The following is a 23,976-nucleotide window of genomic DNA, read 5'->3' on the forward strand; positions in this document are numbered from 1 at the left end:
AAGGACAAACATTTTTAAAGGCTTCATTAAACAGTGTGCCCTGCATTACCAGGAAACCGAGAAACAAAGAAGTTGCAGCTAAAAGATTTTAGCTGCGGAATTTCAAAGCAAATGTAATATACAGCAAAGTAAGGGACCGTTCTTAGTGTTTGAAAATATACACATTACCCACTGATTAGTAACTGCTGTTAAGTATTAAACTTACATGTACATGAGCCAAAATGTGTTTCCTTGTCTGTCGCAAAAATGTATTAAAAGAGTAAAGTTAGAAGAACTTTACAATGGATGTCAGCAGATTATCTCTTATATACACACAAATTATTACTATACAATATTTATATAGCGCTGACATATTACGCAGCGCTTTAGATTGTGAGCTCATTTGAGGGACAGTTAGTGACCTAATGTTCTTACCATAGTTCTAGGTCTAATATATGTCTAATATTTTCTAAGGTCAATTTTAGGGGAAAGCCAATTAACCTAAATGCATGTTTTTGGTATGTGGGAGGAAATCAGAGTATCCAGCGAACACCTACACAAACACGGGAGAACCTGCAAACTCCATGCAGATAGTGTCCTGGCCGAGATTTGATCCTGGGACCCAGTGCTGCAAAGGCAAGAGTGCTAACCTCCAAGTCACTATGCCGCACAATTAATATATACAAAATATATATTATATATGAAAGTTTTTTATTAATAATAAAAAAAAATGTATGATGTCACTTTCTGATAGATGATGGTAGGAAAACTTATTTGCTCAATCTTTATATCAATTTTACCAAGATGTACAGAAACAGATGACCAGGGAACTTGGGTGGAGGTGCTTCCAGCATATATAGCCCGATTGTGTTCACATTGAGTAGACAATATCAATACTGAATAAACTGTGCAATGATACTGTAGAAGAATCCTATACAGACATGCTTATAGCAGCTGGCACAAATGTAAGCAAAGTAAAATAACTTGGTAAATAGAGCAATACATAAAATTGTCTTGCAGCATAGAAAGCTAATAAAACACACTGCGGTCTCTAAGAAATGCAAATCTAATGAACAATGAACTTTTCTAAAGACCTGTAACACGTAAAAAATACCTAGCTTACACAAACATGTTTAAGAATTATGATTCTTATTCTAGAGGGACCGTTATTTTATATTCTACCAGGTGCTAGTGACTATCTGTAAACTGCATTTTCCCAGAAAACTACTTTTACTAACAATGAGATTGTTTACAGCTTTTTCCTATGAATCTCCTGTGTTGCTTCTACCCCCCAGACATCAAGAGAAATACTTTTAACCATAAGGCCTGTGACACATAAGCAGATCCACCAAATTCTGCACGGATTACCTTCCTTCATCATAGCTGAAACCCAGTATACAGGTGAATGATATTCCGCACTTCTGATTGTTCGGGTGGGTTGGAGTGAACCACAGAATCGTGGTGCTTCTAATTTTCTCATTTGTTTGTTACACACATAACTGAGATATTAACCAATATACTTTGTGATATATTGATAAATAACACACAACATAACTGATATATTGATTTTAAACAACATGTCAGTTTACATGACACCAGATTGGGATGGGGGGGGGGGGTTGCTTGCAATTGGTCAGCTGTTCCAATAGTCTTCAGATTCTATTGGAAGCGAAAAGTCAGCCAGCTTTTACAAATATCAACAGCACAACTTCTCAGCTTTAACCTCTATTCACTTTCCTGTTTACCAGCACACATTGTTAAAGTACCTTTCAGTGAAGTCATGCAAGGAAAGAGTTCAATAATGCTTTGTCATGTCCTCAGATGAAGGGGCACTGTACCATGTTCCTTCCTCCACTTAATGGAACAAGCATTTGAGGCGAATGCCGTGCAGCCAAGGATGCATGCAATATACATGAACCTAATGACTAGAATTTTCTAAGAATAACTGGAATTTTAGTCTACGCTTTTATGATTTAGCACTGTACAGAACACTAGGTAATTTTCACAGTATAGGTAGCATTCTCTAAAGAACCCCAAAGTGACTTATTTTTCACAATATTCATTTGAAAGGGTAAAAGAATGTAGCAAGCATACAGCTCTATTTTTATTCCCCCAGTGCAGGTTGGTGGTTAAATGATTCACCAGACTGGCCACTATAAACAATATATTCAGGGGATTAAAAAATAAATAAAGAGGGCTGGAAGTGCAAAGTGTGTGTAGGTATATAGGAGTATATATAAAAAAAAATGCAGAATTTTGGAAAATCCGACACTCCTCCGGTCTGGAGGTTGCGGGATTTTTGATTGTCAACCTCTATATAGAAAACAACAAGAGAAAAATCAGCATCAAGAACACACACAGACACCAAAATCAATAGCTGCTGGTCCCCATCTGCCATTACTTTATGGCCTGTGGCAATCCTAGGAGCAAAAACTAACCAAAAAGAGTATTTTAAATGATCACTGCCCTGGACCCATGGAAGATAACTTAGTCCACATTGTTAAAAATAACAGCGTTATAATGTTAACTATAATGCAGGACTGCCCACAACATCAAACGTCTATGTCCTAAGTCATAATTGGTTTTATGCCGATTTTGACAATACTGATTGATAAAAGGATGATTATAACCACCAAAAAGTTGCTGTTCTCACTAATTTGACTAAACTGTACTGACAGTAAGTGCGCTAGTGTTTCCTGCAAGAAGCAAACAGTTGTTCCAAGGGCAACATACCAGTGATATCCCCAGCGCCTTTTAGCCGGGCACACCACCTGGCTCTTTAGTAACCACATGGCTGTTTACTGAAGAGTTGTGTCATAATGCAGATCCCTCGATGACGCTGGACCTTCCCTCGATCCAGTCCCACGTTGTCCTAGAATTCTGTTGAACTTAAAATAAATACATACATTTTTTACTTTACATATAAAGGTTGTCTACCTTTTATGTAAAGTAAAAATGTTGAGTTTAGGTCAGCTTTAAATGAAATCAGCCATATTTGCATAGGCTGCTCAGGAGGTGCTGCAACAAATAGCCAGTGTGTGTTGTGCAGTAGTAACCTCTGTTTAGTGTCCAAAGGGTCAGTTCTCTATATCTGTCTGAATCATCAGTTACTAATCATGTAGAGATTATAATGCCAGAAAAGCCCTTCTTTCTCTGTTCTTTTTAATCAGTGTGTGTGTGCGCGCTTTTAATTGTGGGTTCTTGCACGAGTTATGCCATCATCTGTGATCACACTACAATGGATAAGAGAAACTAGTAGATCTGCTGCACCTCCTCTTAGCAGCTCCCCTGTTACAATCTTCGGACATTCCTCTACTACAGAAACAAAGGTAGGTGAGTAATAGAAGATTTGTATACATTTTCATGTCTTCCACTATCCACTGTTACTTCTATCCAGGCATGTCAACACAACATCAAAACCTGGAGCTGACAAAGTCTAATAAATCTCTAGAAGAGAAAGGATGATAACAGGAACAAGACAGCTCAGGGTGAAAGGTAACCAAAGTAAGGTAGTTAACTTTTCATTTACCCTAACCCTAGAAAAAAAAATTGCTTCAAAAGCCAAATAATGGACTTCACTGCAAACGGTTTTCACTTTTTCCTGGAGAAATCTAAACACTAAAAAGCCAACTTCACAATGTTATTATTGAACAGATTTAACAAAACAAATTCAATAGACATTTACAGAACAATAAAGTTCATGGTTATAATTTTTTACATTTTAAAATGGATGGTCATTTCCAGCAGGTCATAGGAGACATTAACACAGCTTTAAACTACAGAAAAGTTTTAACTAAGTAAGAGAACTGAATGGTGCCAAACTATACACTTAGTCCAGAGGCCCTGCACACAACCAGGGTGGCTCCTGCTTTCTATATAGTGACAGGCACATGGGACGAGGGTTTAAAACAAATTGTTCTTCTGTCCTTTGGAGGAGATGCAGACTCCCAATCTGTTCTCTATATGCATTACTTTAGTGGGTGTGTCACATTTTTTTGTGCGACACATGCACATGTTATAAAGTTTATCCAAATCCCATTATCAAATTTTTCTGGCATTAGCCAAATTCAACTTGGAAGAGCTAATGGAAAATCTTTACAGCTGAGGGGAAGTTAAAGTACAAGAAATGACCCCTTCAGATTTAGGCAACCAAAATCACTTTAAAAGTAGTATGAATTACCTATAATCTAAAAGCTGGTACTCAGTCACTTGTTCAATAAGCCAGCTCTGTGTTTAGTGTGCCTGCCATTTCAGAAAATGCCAAAATGTATATTCTGTAACATTCAGAATTGACAGAAGAGATTTCCAGCTCGGGTAATAAAGATTGAGGCAGGCAAGGTCTGCGGGGATCAATGCTGTGCTTTCCACAGCTAGTCACACACAGGTCTGAAGAACTATTCACAGGCGATTACCACTAGATTTCCCTGAGCTTCTTATATCGCTGGCACTTTCCTTTTTCTTTGTGTTTTCAGATCTATTGACAGAACTAATCCCATCTGTGATCGAGATGTTCGGGACACACAGTTACATGTTGACAAACAACGAAAGAAATAGAAGAAATGAGTATTCAAACTCATATTTCGTTTAGTCACATTCCAAGCCTGAGTGTTACATTTAAATAAATTGTACTAATCCTTTCCAACGCAGGGAAATGATGCTATAAATAAGAATTTCAATCCAAACATGACACCAAAGCTTTAGTGTATTACCCTAACCCAAAATGTATGATCAGTTTTCACAGGAACACTGGTATCTCTCTCCATGAAAAGGAAGCAAAGCACAGCGTGTTAGAACTTTAAATGTGACAGGCTGTCATTTATCATCTATAATATTCACTCTGTACCAGATTCCTCCAAAATCTCTTTACAGCAATCATTTGCTAAATAGGATAACATTAGGAGCAAGTGAGACCAAGATGATGCCTTTAGATCTTCCCCAAAAATAATGCTTATGGTAACCCTATAGTGTTATCAAGGGCACTGGATTTTTGGCAGGATCAAAAGGGGTATTTTCTTTCTTTTGATACCGATTTGGTACAGGAATAAAAGGTTTGCTTTTCAAAAAGAAATACAAATTTTCACTTGGCCTTGTGAATGAGGTAAAAATGTTTTAAATTTTATTATCCAATCATTACGGGCAAGTAAAAATCTTTTTCTTACTTGATTGGGTATTTTTGCCAAAATGTGCCTTACCTCACAAAGTTCAGTAAATATGCACTTGTTTAAAGTGAACATGGTCTACTCTATTAGTTAACAAACACAAACATGCTGTCAGATCACAACAGGAAATTAGGAGCAGAGCTCATTGCCATCAAGAATGGGTATGTCTCTGTATCTGCAGGATTTAAGGAGTTTAAATACAAGGAAATGTGCAAGTACTGCAAAAATGTATTGCACATTCTGTTGTCTACCTTGACACCTTTTTACATACTTAGGTGAAATAGTTTTTGATCTGGCTAGTTCCTGAACAAGGCTGTCAACACTGCCCAGCATACTCCATAGTATTTTTGCACCCAGTTTGTCTTTGTAAAATTTTCTATTTATCCACCAGCCATAAAACTCATTACAGAAAATAAACACTTGATGATAAACTTTTCAGATACGGAGCAGCACCTTTTCCCAAAATCCGCTTAGGCTTCTGACTCTACTATTAGATACGTATAAAGAACCATACACAGTTAGCTAAGAGTACTACAGAAACAGCTTGAAAATAAGCTTGGTTATGTTTTCATAACTCTAATTTTAAATGCTTTTTTTCCTGCCACAAAGCAGGAATTACACTACAAGAGATAATAGTTTTCCTCTATACATTATCTCATTGAATAACTGGTATTGGTTTAAATGCCCTTTTATTTATCCTGCCAAGTTAAATTGGTCAATGGATGCCAGCCAAGTCTTTAAACAATGTAAACCTTGTTTGTGGTCAATGAATACAACGAATGCCTAGGTAAGAGGAAAGGAATAATGAGCCAATCTAAGATTACAGCTATCATTTACTTCTTATTACAACACGAAATCAAATAAAATTATCAAGAACTGTAAATGATGGGGCAAGGGACTAAACCTAAATCAAATGTGCCAAAAGCCAAACCCCCCCCTTTAGTAAAAGGAAATCAATAAAATGTGTCTCTAGCCAACTTTTTACAGAGACAAGAGGATGTAAGAGGAATTTTCTCTCAAACGAGGAGGAAATCCCCTTTCACATAGTTATCGCTAGATGTCCCCTTTTGAAAAAAAGTTCCTCTACCCTCTATCCGATTGAAAACTAACAATTTCCCATCATTTGTTGTACTAATGAAGCACCAATATCCCTAGTGGGGACACAGACGGCAATGGCAACCTGAGGTGGCAAATCAGAGGTGTCCCACATGTGACTGTTAAACATGTTTATCACCAACAAGCTGGTTTATCTATCAATTCAGAAGTGCATTTTTTGCATATCAATGTGCAAACCCCTTCAACGAACAGTGAGTAATGCAAATAAATTCTCAAAAAGCTGTAAGTAAATTAAATTAAAAAAAAAAATCTTGTGTGTTTTGCATCGTGTATACACATACACACATATTTTGGAACAGAAGAAAAGTTTACAGCCGATATGCCTTGGGTTGCTATCTGCTGACAGCCCATTCATTCTGCATTACCTTCGGTCATGGCAATTTATGACAGGTAACTTTTATGTCTATGTCTGGCTGGTCAGAATTCCCTTCACTTGCAGTCCAGGTGTTGAAGCAATGTGTGAAAGAAAATACAGAAAAAGAAACACCAGAATGAGAGTTTCCATGAAATTAAGTTTTTTTACCGTTTCTTCTAGTAACAACTGTAAAATTTTGGATTTCCATAATTTTCTTTCTGGGTGACTGAAGGGAAAAATCTCACCAATGAAGAAAAATATAGTTCTAACCTCTACCCACTTTATCCAAAACTAAAAAAAGTGTCAGTTATACATACACAGTTTATGTACACATAATAATGTAAAACAGCACTTGGTATTTATAAAAATAAACATACCTTTATTACTGTGTTTTCGAGACATCTTTATTGTTCAAATTTTGTCAGGAATCCAAAAGGAAGAAAGTTGCTCGTCTGCAGGCTTCAACGGATGATATTTCAAAACTTTGCTAGCAGGAAGGTTCACAAATGCTTCCTTACATCACTTGGGCTAGCTTCTTTGCTCCCTCTTACAGAGATCTGAAAAAAAACAAGGACACAAGTCTATTGACACTTCTAGACATGATGGAAATTTTGAGGTGACTAAGATTACTGGCGGGAATCAAACGTATCTCTGATCCGTGTTTCTCTACTGAAACAGAAAAACCACACAACACACCGATACATAAATTTCTACACTATGGTGTACAAGGCCCAACAGGAAGGTAAATCCACAAAAGCACTGCAATTCCTGACATATTTATGACTACCATGCACAGTATTCTCAGACATTGGAAAAAAGTGAAGGTAGAACAGTCAAAGATCTAATTCTCATACTTCGCATCTGATTAAAAGGTCAGAGCTATTTTCATTTGAACAAGATGCAGAAAACCCCCAAAGCAAAGATATTTTTTGAGTTAGTAGTTGCTATTATTGGTACAATTTCAAATAAGCAAAATGGCAGCCTTTGTAAGTAAAAGCCCCATAAAGAGAAATGTTAATGGTTATCAATAATGCCTTAAAACTAGATCACATTTTTACATGAAACCTAGTAACCCCAATACAGACCGAGCTTCTTTGTCAGGAATGGTCACTATCAAGGCTCCCCACAAGAAATGGAGGCTACCACAGCCTAGCTCCTAACTGTGGTGCCATTTGTTGTGTTTTATCTGCACTGCATGCATTAAAGAATGCTATGATTCATACAATAAAAATGGTTGGCTAACACAATGTGCCTCAAAGCATGTAACATGAACAGCAGCACAGCAAACTCTACAGTGAATGGGCTCTTCCCGTTAACATGAATCATATACTGATAAGGATTCAGGTAACAGCGGCCTTCATAGCCAAGTTAAAGTTTAGGCCCATGCAGGCCATTAAGATGTAGTTAGTATATATATATATATATTAAAAGTTGTATTTATTGCAGCTTATCACCCCTTACAGGAGGTCATTGATTATTTTCTATTTTTCTAGCTCATATTTTTTAGGAATCACATAAAATACCTATTCATTCTTTTGGAAATATAGTATTCCTTGTCATTCCCTGTGAGCTAAACTGGAAGGTTATTTTCTACTAATCTTCTCATGCTCATGTAATGGAGATAAATGAAGGCTGGGATATTGTGGATCAGCCTGGGTGGCAAAGATGGCTTTCTCAAAGATACAAAAAAGTATCTAGCCAAGGACAGAAATTGTGTAATTCCCTGGGTTACACTCTATACTCTTTTGATACACTGCTATACACTCTATTTCTGTTGTTGCTCAGTCTTCAGAGCCCCAAAATTTAAGTTGTGTGAAAGAATTCCTGGCTAGATATTTAATAAAAATGCATGATCAAAAGCTTCAAGTTTTACAAGAAAGAACCCAAAATGTAATTAAAATCAGGATGTAGGCAAGGGTTAGCACATTCAACCCAGAACCAGAATATAGGTAGACAAAAAAGCCAATAAAACATCTCCAATTACCTCCCCCAATTTCATCTTATTCACAGTATGTTTCATGGCAAGGCTGGAGTAATATAGCCTCAGTTGGCACAGTAGGCAGGCAACACTAGATTCAGCAGCAAGGTTTTTAAAAGCCACATTTATAGTAAAAAATTCATGAAAGTAAGTAATCTGAGGAAGCAAGTCAAGCCTTATAAAGAAAATATTTTTTACCAAATATTAGAAGGTAGAAACTGTAAAAAAGTGATTTCACTGTCCACAATTACAAAACATTTAGAGCCTCACCTGGAGTTCTCCTTCAGTTTTGGAATTCCAAGCAATTAAAGTGCAACACAAGGAACAGAAGATTTCTAAAAAAAAATCCTGCTAAAACTTACCAGAAATCTGCCACTTAAAGGATAACTAAAAATGCCACTGGAGATTTACCAGTGAGCTGTGTTTTGCTCTTAGGATTAAAACAACAAAGTCAATGTCTTGTGCTAACATCTGGCTAATTGGCTTTGAGTAAAGCTGTCCCTAAACAAGCTATTTTCAGCTTGTTGATCGAGAACTGGAAAAGAAGCTTGGCATAAATAAACTATCCTGCGTATGCCATTGTAAATATCGATCGGCAACTTTTACATTTTATCTGAACAATAGTTTTGTCCCAAGGTGCCTGGGCAGCTGCATTCTGATTCTGATAAAGCTTCCAATTCATTACCAACACAGGACCTATAAACAGCAGCAAGATACTGTCAAAGTGAAACACAACCACTTTATGTATGTGAGGAACACAATTCTTCTTCAGCCATTCAAATGGTCAGGACACGTGATCACATGTAATTATCATGGCCAGGGACAACAGAGGCATCACACTAATGCTAAACTGAAAATTCTCAAAAACAAATTCTCAACAAATGAAGTCGTTTTATACTACTCCATTATATCATATTGCAAAGTTCATCTTGGAATTTAAATAGAAAATTAGGACGTTTGGGCCACCCAAATTTTATGTGAGAATAAGATCAAACTTTTTGTGTATAGCGAAAAGCCTGGACCATCTCTTTATATGGCTAGAAATACAAGACAACAGAAAATGAACATCTGCCAAGAAATGCAAATGCACTGCTCTGTACTCTTAGTATTACAATCAAAGATGGTTGAACTAGTGTAGCTATTTCGCTTGCTTTCAATTAATCACATTTCTATAAGGTCTTTAAATATTAAAAAAAAAAAAAAAAACTGCATACATAGGTAGGCATTACTTAAAAGTCAACCTTTGAAAATACCCTTAGGTTAACAATCCCTCGACATCCCTCCCCTTCCCAGGATCTTCTGCTCATTTAGAATAGTGGGATAATAAAGCAAAGGCATATTTATCTTATTTCTCCTTTCCCCAATCTTTCAGTCCTAAAATGTGCAACCCTCAATACAATATGGTATATTGCACTGTACATAGGAACGTCAGCAGGAAAGTTGCTGCACAACCAGCTAATAGGTGAGACTTTCACAGACATGTTTTCTATACCAAAAACTTTGTTGTGCATTCCCCCTAACACAGTAGTTCATAAAATACATTAAAGAAGGAAACTCAAAATGCGCCAAAAAAAAAAAAAACAAAAAAAAAAAACAAAAACTTTTCTTTCAACTACTGAATCACAAAAGCTGCCATATAAGTACTCTCCCAAGAAATTTTTTAAAGCTGGGTGGCAGCCCCTGTATTGTGACCCAACTTCATAAATCACCCAAAAACAGTGTGATTACTGAAAAGTGCCAGGCCGCCCACCCAGTGTTCACCCCTGGTGTTCTAGGGAGAACACTGTACACCCCCGGTGTTCTAGGGAGAACACTGTATATCTGACCTGTTTCTAAACAATAGTTTGCTCATTTTTGTTCTGGTGCTCTGCCTGCAATACATTCCTGACAATATAAAATAAGTATGCTGCTCATTAGTGCAGCCAATTGTGACAAAAGTTGTCGTAGAGATGGGCTATGTTCAGACTGGTCGTGAGACTGCAGTATAGGTACTGCTTCTGCATGCCTAGGGGGAAGACACTACATGAGCCATCTAACCATAGCAGCCCAGTAGAGACTAAATGGGAGCACCAGCAAGGTATTCAGTACTGTACTGCACATGCTGCCCACGGTCTAATTTGCTTTGTGAGCAGCTGGCAAGGTTGGCAACACTGAGTTGCAATTCATTGTTAATAGCACTGTTCACAGATATCACAGAAATGCACTGCTGCACACCAAGTGGCCATGCTTTAAAAACATGCAGCATTAACCATGTTTGAATGCGATTTTATAGTATGGCATTTAAGATGCATTGCAAGAGCTGCAATGATTTGTCTTTTATATATTTTTGCACTATACAAATGCATGTTAGTATAAAAATGTTCCTGAAATTTAGCTTTAAAATGCAGGGATTAAGAAGAAGGTAAGAGGAAGAGACTAAAAGAATCAAAATACCTACCCCCTTCTAACACACACCAAGAGTGCTGGAGTGTGTATTTAATTCAAGAATATCAAGTCTTCCTGTAATTTTTATCCAGCTGCAATTACTATTAATCTCATCAGATGGCTATTGAAGTGAGCTCAGCTGCATTCAGAAAATGTCTGAACTGGGGTTTTTATTTTAAACTTTTTAAGAAAACATTTGCTTTCACAGTGCTGCATCTTTAAATGTCCCTGTGTTTACCTAAAATAACTCCATATTATATAACACACAAACTTTCAGTTCCATCTCCAGGCACTTTGTTCCCATAAGTCAAACTGATTTGGGTTCAACTTGAAAAGCAAATGAAGATATAACAGTCATAATTGATCCCAAAGGGTTGCTTACAAACATTTAAAAATACACAGAAAAAAAAATACTTATGTATTAATACATAATCTATTGGGTGTAAAACACCCTGAAGGTAGGCCGTCTTTACTGGTTTATTTAAAACATACTGTTATAACTACTCAATTTCAACTAGGCGCAAAATAATGACCCACAAAAATGCTGACATAAATCTTACATTTACAGAACCTAAACAGAATTACAGTTAGCCATAACATATGGTAAAAGTTTGCCTGCCAATCCCTTACTGCCCATATAAGTAACGGCCTTTATTTCAAAGTCATCAAAGTAAAACATCTTCCCCCTATTTCACAGTACACCAGTGGCAGCCATGATGCAAGATTTGGTCATATTGGGTTCAGGAAGAGCTGTAGTTAGCAACAAAATTCTTTTTTTCTATCCGGTCATCTGTCTGGTGGTCTTCATTGTTTGTATAGTTAGCAATTAGAAACGTATCTATTGCTCTATGTACAACAAAGAATACAGTACAGCACAACTTCTGGTCAGTTCAGGCTTCCCAGGAAAAAGAAACCAAGTCAGTAAAACCTGTTCAGCTACTTATTTCTAGGAAGATGCCACTCCTAGAGGGAATGATAATGATGTAGGAAACATTTGATCCTATTCCACTTGTATAAATTTTTTGTTTAATAGAAATTTAAAAACTCTTACTTGTCAATTAGTACCTGCTTTAATTGTAAGATGAAAATCTACACCATACGATACTCCTAGGAGCATCCCATAGCACTAACCATTAACCTTTATATCCCAAAGGGATTTTAATTCTCTAATAACCCATATACATTGTGTATATTCCATATTGTGTATATTCCATCCCCACTCTCCTTTTGTTTACGTTTTAGCCCACCAGTCAGATCTGGATGGCTAATAATACAGTTACATATGAAACAATATTGAACATATCCATTGGCTTTCACTTATTTACTGAATTAAGTAGGAAGCCAATCTTAACCTTGGCAACACATTCATAGATCTTCTGATAATTCAAGTCTGTTTTGCCCGACCACTGAACCTGCTATTAGATAGAATGCAGTTGCTCTTACCTCTGCCTTGCAACTACCCCACTGTAGCCATTGAAAGTAAAATTTCAGTTTATTTAGAATATGACCTGACCAAAGTTTACCCTTAGTTAGTTCCATTAGCAATATTGGACATTACCCCAACCGGCAAAACTTGTTTCAAATAAGAAAATATGGATGCAATGGATTAACATAAAAGCCAGGCAAAAAACATTTACACAGTAAGCCAGCAATGGTAACCCTGAATTTCTAACATGGAAGGTTTATTTAATGTGGTTTGGGGATGGTTTCAGTACCCTCAGTTGAGATGTTGGTAAGAAAATGAATAGTATTTTCAGATTTTTGCTAAGCCTAAATTATACACATGACTTTCAGATTTAGAAATACCCAACAATCATGGCAAATATGAACTTCTGCCAGTAAGTTTGGATGACTGCAGGTGTTTTCAGTCTAGCAAACAGAAAAGTGAAAAACATTTGATGTAGTTTAGGCTGGAGGGAGTTTTCAGCAGTCCACCTAGTAAATGGAAAGATTTTCCTCAACAAATTACCTAATTTACCCAATTTTTCAATAACCCCCAAAATGTTTACAAATATCTTGTAACCTTTACAAATAAGGAACTACAGTATGTTTAAAGTTTCTAGGATATGCCTATGTGATAAACATGTGAAAGATGCCAATTTAAACAAAATAAAAACACGATGAGGTATAAAGATGTGTTTCACTTGTTCACACAACAACACGAACAATCTTTGATCATAAGAATGGTAACGTACTAAAAATTGGACTTCAACAGTACGGAAGGTTGTACAATCTAAAAGGTTTTTCTAATACTGCATTGAAAGAAATCAGCAGAAAACAGAAAAAACAAAACAAAAAAAACAAAAAACAAAAACACACAGCAATAAACACACTGGGACCCAATTGATTAAAGCTCTCCAAGACTGGAGAAGAGACTTCATGAGAGAACCTGGAATGGATCTGGTCCAGGATTGAAAACATTTTCCAATTAAAATCAAATTAAAAAAGAAAACCAGGTTTTCTGTATTGCCCAGTTTCTTCCATTATCAGCCATCTTCTCCAGTCTTGAAAAGCTTTAATAAATCAGTCCCAGTTCTATTCCTTACTACTCTACAAAAAAAAAAAAAAAAAAGTAAAGACTCTAACCTTTATCTACATTACCAAAACTAAAAGTTGGGCCTTAGTGCCGTTCCACTTTAAATCAGTGTTTCTCAACAAGGGCTCCTCCAGAGGTTGCTAGGGCGTATTTGGGCAGCAAGTAGTTTGTGACTCTCAGGTCAGTTTACATGACACTAAATATCTTTTGGGCCATCTGTAAGGGCAACATTCGGTCGATTGACTACTATGCTAACATATGGTGGATATAGTAATTATATCAGGTGTTCCCTGAAGACCTAAAAGCCATTTCAAGGGTTTCCCATGTAAAAGGCGTTAAAGTGTGTAAACCCCAACAATAAGTTTCTCTATGTTCAGACTAGCCATGAGCCTGCTGCCTCTTTCTTAAGCCGTGTACACACGTGCAATTTTTGTCGTTGGAAAGGATCTTTCACGATCCTTTCCAACGACAAAGGACTACACGATGCATGAACGGTGCTGTACATACAGCACCGTTCTGCTCTATGGAAAGAGGAGTGGGAGAGCGACGGAGCGGCACCCTGCTGCGCGCTCTCCCCCTTCCCTTTCATTAGGATTGGTCGTCGTTCATCATCTGTGGATCCGCCAGTACGGTCGTTCGGACGATGAACGACACCGACTGTACACACGACAGATTTTCGCCTGATATCTGGCCGATGCCGATTATCGGGCGATAAAAATCTGAAGTGTGTACGCAGCTTTACACCACTAAAACACTGTCTTGGGTTAGACAGTACATGTAGCAGGTACCCATTGCAGACCAATAAAGAAGGAAACTGAAATGTGCAAAAGCAGGTTCTTTAACAACCAGCATTGCATGTGGCTGAAAGGCCACACACAGCCACAAAGAACGCAAGTTCCTTCCCTTACGGTATTCCTTTTGAAACATAAATACCTGCTAAATCTGAGAGAGTTCTGCTGTTGTCATGTGCGCCTTCTTAGGGTTATCTAGAGGACTTATCAGCCCTTCCCAGTTCTGCACAGGTGAAGTTATACTTTAAGTGCACATAGATGCATAATCCACCAGCTGAGTGATTAACAACCTACCATGATGCATATGAAAATCAGCTCACCACTATCACTTTAATTTAAGGATTAATGTGTAGTCTAAGTCCAAGTATTACCAGACTTTAACCTCTTCTCTAGTGGTTTTCCCTTTACTTGTTCCGGTGTTGAGAAACAGTTTTTAGTAATCCATGTAACATCAACACCAGGCATGAACTATTCTACATTGCACCTCTTTAATTCAGGTTGATTCAGCAGCAAATAAGCCTGGAACCTTTACTGGACAAGGTACATGTGAAAAGATTGTAGAAAAGAAAAAAAAAACAAAAACATTCACCTAACATTTTTACAATGCAGTGCACTACAAAATCATGTATTACGGTGTGTTGTGATGCACTGTAATGCATGTGCTTTAGGTGTTGCCTTCTTAGTGCAATGAGGTGAAGCTCAAAATGAACACCCAAATGCACATAAAAGCCCCCCTTGCATAGACCTCTAAAAGCTCCTAAACTTGGCACTTCCATTTTGGATGTAATGTCAGAGGCACCAACAGTGCTATACTATAGTATTTCTTGGATCTTCAAGCAATAGTTTTTGGGGCTGAAGCTAAAAGGGTATATAGGGGAAGCTGAGGAGGAAGATGGATCAGCACAGACAGTAACCAGACACTTTCAGAAGGGAAGGCTTTCACAAGTGCAAGGGGAAAAGGGTTGTGCTATGGGAATGACCCTTTATGAAAGTCAAATTTTCTAGCAAGTTCAGGGTTACATGTCTGAAAGCCACAGTGCTCAGACGGTTACCACTTGTGAGATGTAGTCCACAAATTTTACAGCACACAATACGAATTGAATGTTACTAAAATACAAAGCCTTTAAGCTGGCCTTAAATCACACAAATATGCAAGCAGAAGTATGGGTGCCATCAGAAAATGGCACACAAATCACATATTTAAAACGCTAATTAAAAATAAAAATGGACAGCTAATGGAGGAGGCTAAGCTGTGACAAATGTGCAGTATTGGATATAAACATCAAAATGGCAATATCAAAATATAAACCCACCACCAGTTACTTCAATTACTTTATAAAACAAATGCAATAGATAAGAAACTGTATTAAATGTCAAACATATATGGGCTATGTAATATGCAAATGATAGAATGACCAGGACAATACATCCCATTAAGATCAGGTAATGGGGAGGGAGTTTTTGCTTTCTGCTCTCTCCATCCTAAACTCCTTACTCTAACCATGACTGGGAACACATTGCTCCTGTCTGACAGCACAGGAAAGCTGAAACCAGTCACTGACTGCCCAGCTGCACAAAGGAGGCTTGTCTGGGACTAGCCAGTCTACCTGAACATAATCCCAGCTGTGTCAAAAGGGCTCAAGAAGTTCAATACTAACTTTTATTAACCTAATATTTGCTGAGATGGCCAGCAAGCTTTATTAAAGTAAAAGAAAAAATCTGCCACTGACAAACCACTATGAATTCTAATTGCACTGGAAAAGATTAGCAAATGATGACAGTGCTTAAGCACATAAATTTAAATGGCAGTGCTCAATTCCAAAGGGGTTTACAGTTCCAAATCTTGGCAGCCAATTTCTGCAGCTCTTGTCTGCGTGGCAGTTCTTAGCACAGTAGGGGGAGGGAGGAGAGATTTTAATACAATTCTAGCAGGTAGATAAACAGTCACAGGGAAATGAAAGATTTACCTAAGGTCACACAAACTATTAGAATGACGCAGAGACTGACTTTTCCACTTACCATTTCGTAATGGAACAGAAGTAGTAAGGGAAGAGACGTAGAGTTATGTAAAATGCAACTATGGCTCAACTTTTTACATTTACTTGCTTTCTGGATTTTAATCAAATGGGGTCCTGGGCAAGGTTCAATTACCATTTCCCCCTCCTAATGATTTGCTCACTAAAGCCCATAATATTACCCACATTCATTCCTACTTTGGAGTTGTATAGCTTTAAATTTTACAAATGTAGCTGTAGTGGTTCAGGCACTTTGACACCAAAACATATTTGCTTTAAAGCAGAACTACACTTGAAAGTTGATAAAAAAAGAGGCTTTTGCTATAATGTGGCATACTTTAACATTATTTAAGTCTTGGCTCCTTTCCAGCACACACAGATCCATGCTCATAATTTAACTCGCTGCTTCCACATTTGCTGGATTATTTTGGCCATTGGATAGCCAATGATGAGGTAACTCCTGTGAACAAGCACAGTAACTACAGTCACAATAGCCCAGCAGTGGGCTTCATTGTTCACATCATATGAATGCCAAACTGGAAAGATTGTGTACCCCAAAAAATGGCAGCGGAGACCTGAACAACCTCTGTCTGTGGCTTTGCCTCCCTCTCTACTTGTCACAGCAAAAGTAGAAGAACCCTGGAGTCTCCTGCTTACCCAAGTACTTAAATCTTCACTTTGGCTACTATAGCCAGAGTTCTGCATATTACAACAACCTCATTATATTAACTTTCATCGATCTGCCTTCAGGCCACAGCAATGCTATGAGAAAGTGTATTCTGCAGAACCGGGGTCTAAGCTGCCAAGCCATGACACTCTTATAAACGTGCTATGAGGCAGGTTTTGTAAAAAGTCTCTGAGCCACCAAAGGCGAAGCCAATACTATGTTATGGTAACTACAAAGGCAGATGGTGCATGTCACCATTTCCACTTGGGCCAGTGTCAGCCATATTTCAGATAATTCAACCCTGCTCCTAATAGCATTAAATGTCTAGCACGTAGTAAGGCCCCCATGTATTTTTATAAGATCAGAGCTGTCTACTACAATTTGACTAAGAACAGTAATTTTTGTGGAAGCATGATGTGATAAGATAATAAAAAGATGCAAACACAATGAGCTTGGCAACATGTTAAAAGCCATCACAAAAACATTGCTGTTATAAATGTACTTCTACACACACACACGTAAGGATCTGAAGTCAGATTCAGCATACTCAGTGACAAGTGCCAGAAATAAGGAAAATCTTGGCTACCCATTACTAAACCAAATGTAAATAAATGTGCTTCTTTCCAAATACCATTACCAGCACAGTATTATTTAGACTGCTCATCAAAGAACAAACGATTTAGAAACTTGCCGACATTTTCCCAGTAAAGACAGAAAATATTAGTACAAGACTTTTTGTCTTTTATAGGGCGTCAGAAGCCAAATTCCTTTTTGCATGAGAACCTAAAATAGACCCATCTGTAAACTGACTGATGGGTTTTCCTAAGTAAGGAAATATTTACTTATATTTCCAATGTCCAGCAGATGGCTATGACATCACTCTGTGGAAATGAAAAGCAATCTGTCTACGTGAAGTGGAAGCAAGAGAGCTCACTTCCGAGTACCTTAGCCAAACCAATACACCATGGTTTCAGACCAGTGGAGGAAATCCAATGTAACTTAGCTACAAGAACGGTTTATTGCAAGCCGGGATAACATAAGAAAGCAAGAGACCAAGTCACAGAAACATCTGCAGGGCAGTACACAGTACTAAGCACTAACGCCTAAAATGTGAAGAATAAAAGTACTTTCTTAATATGCATTGGCTGGGCTAGTGCAGCAGCAGAATTTTAATATGAACATGTCAGGATAGAAACAAAGGAGATGCAATTACTGACATGTTTCTGGAGGTGAATACTTAAGAGCTGTCATCCTAATCTAGACTTTGCTACCTACTGGTTTGCTTACCCAGAACATAGACTTAGTACATTTTTGCAATACGTGGACATTTCCCTATGATTTATCCTTTTTAAAAAAAGGCTGCAAGTACGGACAAATGTGTGTTTGTGAATAAAATCAAGCGAGCTACCCCTGATGAACTAGAATTGTCACAGCTATCAAATCTATATCATGCTGGATTACAGAGCTTCTACCCCTTAAAATATGGGGATGAGAAGAGGCAGTGGTCTTCTGTAATCCTTCAGAGAAGAACTCATGTTTCTTTCAGAGAACACCCCTTAGAGCGGTATGTTTTTATACTCAAACATTCTGCATGCTAGGTATTTTATTAGCATTTTACAACCTTACTTGTGCCTTTATAGGTAGAACATCACGGGTGTCAAACCGATCAGACGTGGCTATCCAGAGTACAGGCAAAGCAACCAGAAAGAAAGGAGTCAAATCTGTGCCGAGAGCAAATGGGTATCACATGTGGATACTTTTTGCCTCCAGCTGTTCTAACCATCCAAGGAAACAAGTAAAAGGTCTGGATAAAATATTTAGATGACCAAATTGACTCTGAATCAGCAATTTCCTGCACTGATATAAATGATGCTGGGAGAATCCAATAAGCACTGCGCAGGACATAGGAAATCAACACTCTTGAAGTGCTTGTTTCAGAATAAATGTAATGTGAAAAGCTGCGCACAATTCAGCGGCCACACAAATTGAGCTGTGTATAACCCTCAACCAAGAGGTCCTTAATACCAATATTTAAGGCCTTCCATGAATCCCACAAGGCCTTGAAACATTGGTTTGTTCACATTGAAGTGTCACTCAAAACAAAGATTATTTGTATTTGTTTTAGAGTATTGGTGACTTTATGTTTCCTTCTAACAAAACTGTGTAAAATTGTCTCTGTAAGGGGAGCTCAGCTTTAGATAATGTTGGTAATAGTGTAAAAACTGTCTGTGTATACATTTTTAGTGAACAACATTAGTAAATATATGTTCATTACATAATTAGGCCTTTATTTCCCACATTGCAGTGCTACCAAATGGTTACAGCTCGACACAATACTTGTCTATACGTCAGCTGACTTGCTGAAGGAATGCTTTCTGTGTAGCCAAGTTGAGCTTCAGTGCCAGAAGATGATAGAGAAGAAAGAAGAGTTACACTCATCAGAGCACTGCTTCTTTTACTGTCCAATCACATGGAGGGGTGGGGAGGAGACCTACAAGTAAAAGTGAAACTCGAACAGAGAAAGAACAAGTCTTTTGCTGTTCCTGGTGTCAGATCTATGTAAATCTCAGAAATGAATGGCCAAGTAATTTTAGCATCTCCTGTGTATTTCATGTATGTGCTTTGCTCAGCTTTAAAGTTCAACTTTAAAGTGGAAAAAAAAAAATCAAACATTAAAGACTTTGTTATGACAACTCCATCAAAATATATAAGCAATAGTCACTTTCGATCCAAAGACTTCACCTACACTACTTTTTTTCTGCCTGATGGCCAGCATCACTTCATCCACTTTCCCTGAGCCCAGATCATCATGAACCCAAACTCAGCCCGTGAGCTGCATTATCCATCACACTACTAGGTATCTCTCCTCAACCGATATGCCGCTTCCTTATCTCACACTTGAGTTCAGCTGTACTTGTTCAGATACCTGCACTGCCTGCATTGAAAAAAATACATATATTGTTGCGATAATTATTTTGAGCCTTAATGTCTTCTTGGTGTTCAGCTTTAATATACTTTGCATGCAATCTACTATTCCAAAGCTGTATGAGCCATTCCCAGGGTCCCTGTACACCGGAGACACTTGGCAGCAATGCATTTATAAAGAATATCACCCAGAAAACTGCAGCACTTTCTGCAATGGAAATAAATCATTTTATGCAACTCAGGCACATCCAGGTCCTAGAAGACACACATCACAGCAATCCATTAAATATTCTGTGACACTCCATAGTCTTGCCTTCCAGCTAGCACAACATGTCATCCACGTCTCCTCCTGCAGTGCACCTAGTTCCACAAAAACATCTTGTTCCAAAAAGTCTGTCTCCTTTCCTCTTGTGCACTACAGGCATGATTGTAAAATGAAAATTGTGGTTATGCCAGCAATATACAAGTATGCCAGACACAGAACTCCATAATGGGGCAACAAATCAAAGAACATAATAGCAAAAAAAGACCAAAAATTAGAAAACCATCTAGCAAAGCTTCCAATGCAAATAATTTACATCCATATCTGACTATTACTAAAGCTTGTGGCTTTAGAAAGGAAAGGTACCTGGTGACCCTAACAGTCCACAGGCTGACAACACTATATGGCCAAAAGTAACCTCACTGTTGTGTTGTCACCGGGAGCAGATGATGATCGCCCTCCTGTGTGCTTACTAGTATTCAATGGAGCTCCCAGCATCTGATGGAGAGGACACAGGACCTGACTACACGACCTGGGAGGAGGACATCACATGGACATTAAATGATCATACAACAATCATATAAAAGGGACATATAGAGGATTATACCTATAGAAGGGACACATAGAGGAATAATATATATATATTTATATATGTTCTCTATATGGATCCCCTCCATAGACAGCAGCAGAAGATGCAGAGCTGCAATGGAAATCACAGGTGGGATGAGAGACATGTCTGGGAGCCCAGGGCTGGGATGTCCCAGGCTGCAGATCCCTCAGCATTCCTCCTGTCAGAGCCCAGACAGCTCCATCCTGCCCTACAGCATCTTCTGCCCTTTCTCCTCCTCCGGCACCACCACTCCCTCCAGCATCCTCTCGGCTCTCCCTGCAGCACAATGGCCGGGCACACACGCACCGTCATTCTGCAGACAGAGCCGCCAGGGCCTGACACCGGTCTGGGCACACACCGTACAGGCCACTGCTGCTGCCACACAAAGCCGTGATGAATCGGTGAGGAGGGAGCGGGCAGCACGATGATGAATTGCTAGCGCTTCCTCTGCAGCCCTATCACCCCCCGGTGCCCGCACACAAGCCCCCTCCCCCCGGTGCCCGCACACAGACCCCACCCGGTATCCGCACACAGACCCCCCCAGTACCCCACCTATGGCACCTGTGCGCCCGGCATGTTCTGAGGTGACCTCCCGAGTCTCCGCTACTGGGCGGGATATTGGCACTTCCATCAGTGGCGCCCAGACCACCCTTCGTAGTGCCTAACCTGACCCCATTCCTTGCAGGTGCCTAACCTAAACCCTCCTCCTGCCCGGTGCATGAACTTACCCCGCCACTGACCACTGCATGAACTTACCCCCTACCCGGTGCCTTAATTGTACCCTCCCCTGGGCTAGTAGCTAACTCCTCAACCACCCCAGCCAGAACCAAAACCTTACCCCCCATGTCCCCTACCTTCCAGGTGACAGGAATCTGACGGAACACCGAATCCTCTCGAGCGGCTGAGAAATCTCACAATGAGGGCGGAGCTACTCTTCAGGCCCGGGCGGCCGCATCATCCCTAACCAATAAAAGAGCCGCATTCCAATGCGCGCGCATTAAAGGGCGTGGCCTCCTACGAGAACAAAAAAAATTAAGTAAAAGAAAACCCGGAGTATGTTTTGAAAGGAATGATTGCATTGGATGGCATATCCGGAAATTACCGAAGATATCCGAGGAGTGGCGGAAAGATCCGAACATTGCTACGGAATTGTACGATTGTAAGAGGAAGCGAAAAGAAGGGATTTAATGGTTTCCTTCATGTGAATGGAAATGTAAATTCATCCTGGAGCTAAATATAATCCTGGTCCATCATTACTGTGTCATTTATTACAATGTATTCAAATGATAAACAAATGAGACAATGTTAGAGATGACATGCTAAAAAACAAGGAAAAACCTGAATAATATATATCAATAGTTTCCAAAAACTTTACTGAAATAGTCCAATGATCTCTTGTTTGGGGGGACTGCTGCTGAAAAACAAAACAAAAATGTAACGCCGATGGCTCTATTTATAAAACAGGGAATCTGACATTCACCAGACATTCGCTGGTGGGAATCAATTACTGCCATTGACCCACATGGACCTGGAAGAGGGAATGTTTAAGGGAATGTCAGATTCCCTGTTTTATAAAGAGAACCTTTAGGACCTTTACACATTGGTGGTTCGGGTCATGCAGTACCGCTTACAAAAAAAAAAAAAGGTTTAAACTACATCATATAATGGGGTGGCAAACGTTATTATATAATACAATTTTTTTCCCTTTATCAGTTTAAGCACTGATGTGCAAAATCTGCAAATGGCTGATACCAATTCAGAAACTTCCACTGCCGGCGTTGAAAAAATACATTTGATGTGCTTTATGTCTGCCTGGACTGAACCTTTAGAGACCATTCTAAAATTTAAAAAACGCAACTCTGTATTCACCTAAACGCAAGCAGTGTAAGTACCCATATTCAGCCTAATATCAGCCCATTGCAGACATTGTGACATGGAAATTAATTTATTAGTCGGCTGCTTCTCCATTTCTGTCCAGTCTCTGACTGGGGGAGGGACAAGACCTATAGGTGTTACATAAAAAAGACATCAGGTCTCCTGTCCAGACAGGGCTGTATTGTGTGATTGAGCTGTGTTATCTGGATGTTTGGTAATATATATGTTCTTCATCAGATAAAACCTCTTCTATATTATATTTCATTTATATAGTCAGCTGTTTGTCTGAAGCCCAGCTTTACCTACATCATTCGTATCATCTCTGTATAAATTTCACATTGCCTAATTCACAGCCTTTGCTGTGTTCACTGTAATTGTGTATCATGAACCAGAAAACAGATTGAAGATGTGTGAATGTTAGGGGGAGAGTGACACACATATTGTGAGTGTTTAGGATTTATACATGTTGAGTAAAATGTATGGCAGGGATGTAGACACTGAAGAGAGATGAATGGCCTTGGTGTGCTATGGAGAACAATGCTTGGTGTGCTATGAAGAACCACGCATGTTATAGACACCTGCCAGAATTGCAGTATTCTATTCCAGAAGGGTTACATGTTCTTACATGTGCAATGATCTCCCCAGCCCCTTTTAGCTGGGTGCACCACCTGGCACATTCAGTAACCACCTGGCAGTTTTCGGGTGGTTACTATAGACTTGGGTCACAATACAGGGGCTGCCACCTGGCTTTAAAAAAATGCCTGGGTTGAACACATGTGCTTTCCTCAGACATTCACTCCTGTTTGCAGAATCTTCCAGTAGTGAATCAGTGGTGGTGTATGTTATAAAAAATTACAGGAAGGACTGGAACACATCCAGACACATATGATGCTATGGGATAGTCACGGAGATCGAGGCTTTATGGGGCATTCAAGAAAAACTTTACATAATAAGAATTTTCCATATATCCAGTTGTGTCTTGTGCACATCAGGTATATTTATCAATCATTATTTCTTATCTTATGTTTTTCTCAGGTCTTAAGACAAAATAAGGCAAACAACAAAAGTCACCTTAAGACTTTTGTCAGCAACATACCCCTTCAGATCATTTAGAGCTATTTACCAGCTCAATTATTGTAATTCACTTAAGCAATTGTAATTCACTTTCATCCCTGTCTGAAAGGCTTTTTAGTTGAACACTGCTAGAAATTATATGCATTTTTTGCCCCCACTTTCTGAGTGCAGCAGTAATAATAGCTCCATTTATATCCTTGGAGGTTCCAA

General features: G+C 38.8%; 1 protein-coding gene across 1 annotated transcript in view; it reads right to left on the reverse strand.

Annotated features, from left to right (window-relative positions):
* SPATS2 (spermatogenesis associated serine rich 2) overlaps positions 1–21,780 on the reverse strand; it is a 50,468-nt gene extending 28,688 nt beyond the window's left edge. Inside the window, exons 1-2 of the mRNA XM_072399251.1 lie at positions 21,672–21,780; positions 6,987–7,166 (exon numbers count right to left, since the gene is read on the reverse strand). Of these exons, the coding sequence (XP_072255352.1) occupies positions 6,987–7,011 (25 nt within the window). The 5' untranslated portion in view covers positions 7,012–7,166; positions 21,672–21,780. The remainder of the gene's footprint in view (positions 1–6,986; positions 7,167–21,671) is intronic.
* Positions 21,781–23,976: the final 2,196 nt, after the last annotated feature.

Source organism: Pyxicephalus adspersus, chromosome 1 (genome assembly GCF_032062135.1).
Source record: "Pyxicephalus adspersus chromosome 1, UCB_Pads_2.0, whole genome shotgun sequence".
NCBI lineage: Eukaryota > Metazoa > Chordata > Amphibia > Anura > Pyxicephalidae > Pyxicephalus > Pyxicephalus adspersus.